General features: G+C 41.2%; 1 protein-coding gene across 1 annotated transcript; it reads right to left on the reverse strand.

Annotated features, from left to right (window-relative positions):
* Positions 1-217: 217 nt before the first annotated feature.
* LOC112287723 (ubiquitin-ribosomal protein eL40 fusion protein) lies at positions 218-1,312 on the reverse strand. Its single transcript, XM_024531054.3, has 2 exons — positions 968-1,312; positions 218-461 (listed from the first exon to the last, which is right to left on the reverse strand). The coding sequence occupies exons 1-2, from the start codon at positions 1,258-1,260 to the stop codon at positions 368-370; spliced, it is 387 nt and encodes a 128-aa protein (XP_024386822.1). The 5' UTR covers positions 1,261-1,312; the 3' UTR covers positions 218-367.
* Between the last annotated feature and the right edge of the window lie 1,604 nt (positions 1,313-2,916).

Raw genomic sequence — 2,916 nt, forward strand, 5'->3', positions numbered from 1 at the left:
CTCCCTTACTACAACTTCGAAATCACACACACACGACGACGTAAAACCATTTCAACCCATCCACGCTCCTTCCACCAGATGAGCTTCTGCGTTGTAGAGCATCGTGAACTCGTACACCACTGCCGCCCAGATGACCATCTCATGCAGATCAGTCCATTCATTCACGATCTAATCCACTTGACAACGTGTTCAGAACTCAGGTACTGGACCCCGCAAATTGTGTTCAATAATAAAATGCATTACGGTACCACGAAACAAGCTGTACGGGTGTTCGGGTGACCTATAGCTCTCAATAAGACATAGGCAGCCCTAGCATTCCCCTTCCACTTGCTTTGCACCACATGCACAAAGACCGGTTGCTCCCTCTCTACTTGATCTTCTTCTTGGGGCGAAGCTGGTTGCTGTGCCCGCACTTCTTCTTTCTACAATTCACAGCCCGGGGGTGTAGACGGGCGTAGCACCTGCACATGCGTAGAAATTATTATTAAATCTACCTTCAATCCCCATCTACGGCTCAACTCCGTACCACCACTCAGCACGAGCCATTTCACGCATTTCAGTACACAAACTGACCTTCGGTCAAGAACCCTTCCGCATGCCATAATATTTCACACCACCCCCCATCCGATCCCCAACGCTAATGACACAAACTGCCTCTTCAATGCTCTTCCACGAAAACGCCTACCCACCTAGCATCTTAATACAATCTGTCACCAGCGAGGTTGCCATGTAAGTGTGAGAATCCTAACCCTTCCCGTATGCAAATCCCTCTAATCCCGTATGTGACATCGGAGCATAATTATAATTATGCTCCACTTTACAGCCTCGACATAGCATAAAATTCATCCTCTCCTGTCCACTCGCGGGACGCCCACCTTATGATTCTATTAACTACACATAAACCCGTACGACACAGTTCACATGAAACTGCGCTGCAATAGTGAGCTTAAAAGGGCCGAGCACTCACTTCCGGCAGATCATCTTCTCCTGGTTGTACTTGCGAGCCAGTGCCATTAAAGATGGCTCGATAATACCGCCCCGCAGACGGAGCACCAAGTGCAAGGTAGACTCCTTCTGGATGTTGTAGTCGGCAAGAGTGCGGCCATCCTCCAGCTGCTTGCCGGCGAAGATGAGCCTCTGCTGGTCGGGAGGGATGCCCTCCTTGTCCTGAATCTTCGTCTTCACATTGTCGATAGTGTCGGAGGACTCGACCTCGAGAGTGATGGTCTTGCCCGTCAGGGTCTTCACGAAGATCTGCATGGTGACAATAAGCTCCGCGCCAACACCTCAACACTCGCCACAACAAACCGCAAAGGCGAAAGAGGGTGGGCGGGGCAGACTCCGCACCTCTTGAAGCCGGATTAGGGTTTCCCGGTGCAAGTCCTACTTGACCCGGTTCCCGAGAGTGAGGCCCAGCGCAGGTCGCGATTGAGGATGGGGAGCGCTTCAAATACCCGCCACTGAGAGAACGCGGTTATACCCGTGGAAGGTATGTCCTGTATCCATACGACCTGTGTTTCGGGAGGCGCCACTCCGACAGCTTCTGGTGCAAAGCCATGGCGCTCAAGCAAACGGTGGATTGACTGCATGTGAACAACCCATGTGAGCAATCTTACAACCAGGCCTCATACCATGAAAATGATGTTCTTCTACCTTTTTCATGGTAGCTTTTTCCTTTGATTGAAGTGTTTCACAATTCACTCTGTTCTCTATTTATACATATATTTACAGTTTTAATGTAAGTTTTGTGTAAAGTATAAAAAAGATGTGAGGGTTGTGGGCAGAGGTGGGAATTCACAGAATATGGAATATTTTGTGCACAAATAATATTGAAAATGAGATTGATTGGGACAAGCATGTAAGAGGATAGTGATAGCTTAGGTAGTGTAGATAATGAGAATACAAAGTGTAGAAGTGTTCTCTAGGAAGTGTAGGTTTACAACCAAAGTATATGTCATGTAGGTTATTATAGACTCATTCAACATCTTTTGGCTCCCACATTGCAAGAATGATTCATAGTTTACCAATTTACATCATTTACCAAAGAGTATCTAATAATTAAAATTAGGAGATGTAATTGGTGTAGAACTAGTTCTAATATCATTGATTGTTTTGGCATTTTATTAAAATATCAAGTACATGTAATTTAGGTTTTTGACCAATTCATCAAAAAATATTTTACTGCATACTTTTAATAACACATTCTTATTTCTTTTTCTTTTTCTTTTTAATTTTTTTTCCAATGTTGGAAATAAATCCACAAAAAATACCATTTCTTAATGTTAAACTATCATTTTTTAGTTGGCTTCTTCTTCTATGTTCTTAATATGTCCATTTTGAATAAATTAGAAGTTGGATCAATTTAAAACTATAGTATCCAAAATGAATCAAGTTGTTCAAACTTTTTAATGGGCTTTGATAACATCAATTTATCATTTGTCTTACTATCCTATCAATGTATCTGGTTCTTACCTCTTATTCCATCATTGAATGGTGGTGTACTTTTCAATGCATTTATTTGTGAATCCATCAATTTATATTGCAAAGTATAAAAAACCTCTAGAAGAGTTGATCAAACATTATTATACAGATTGTCTAGCAATTACAACAAGTGTATTTGTTTTTACACCAATAAGTTGTACTACATTTGAATCTTCTAGCATAACATTCTTCTTATTAGTCTTTGTGGTAAGCAATGACTATTGAAAAGCTAATGAGCTAAAATGAGGCCAATCTAACTAGGTTCTAAAGTAGCCACATATCCATTTCATATGATAATTTTACAAAAGAAGGCTCAAAAATACTACTCATGTACATAGATTTAATTATTATAATATGCCTATAAAAACAAAAAAAAGAGCAAAAGACTAAAAAAATATAAAAAATTCTTCAAAATTACATGGATTCTGCTTTGTA

This window comes from Physcomitrium patens, chromosome 10 (assembly GCF_059467195.1).
Source record: "Physcomitrium patens ecotype Gransden chromosome 10, ASM5946719v1, whole genome shotgun sequence".
NCBI classification, from domain to species: Eukaryota; Viridiplantae; Streptophyta; class Bryopsida; order Funariales; family Funariaceae; genus Physcomitrium; species Physcomitrium patens.

What these genes read in the sequence shown, in the direction of transcription:
- LOC112287723 (XM_024531054.3), bottom strand. Translation starts at nt 1,260, where the DNA reads ATGCAGATCTTCGTGAAGACCCTGACGGGCAAGACCATCACTCTCGAG. An exon ending in GAGAAGATGATCTGCCGGAA is followed by an intron (nt 462 to 967) that starts GTGAGTGCTCGG and finishes ACGCATGTGCAG; the next exon opens with GTGCTACGCCCGTCTACACC.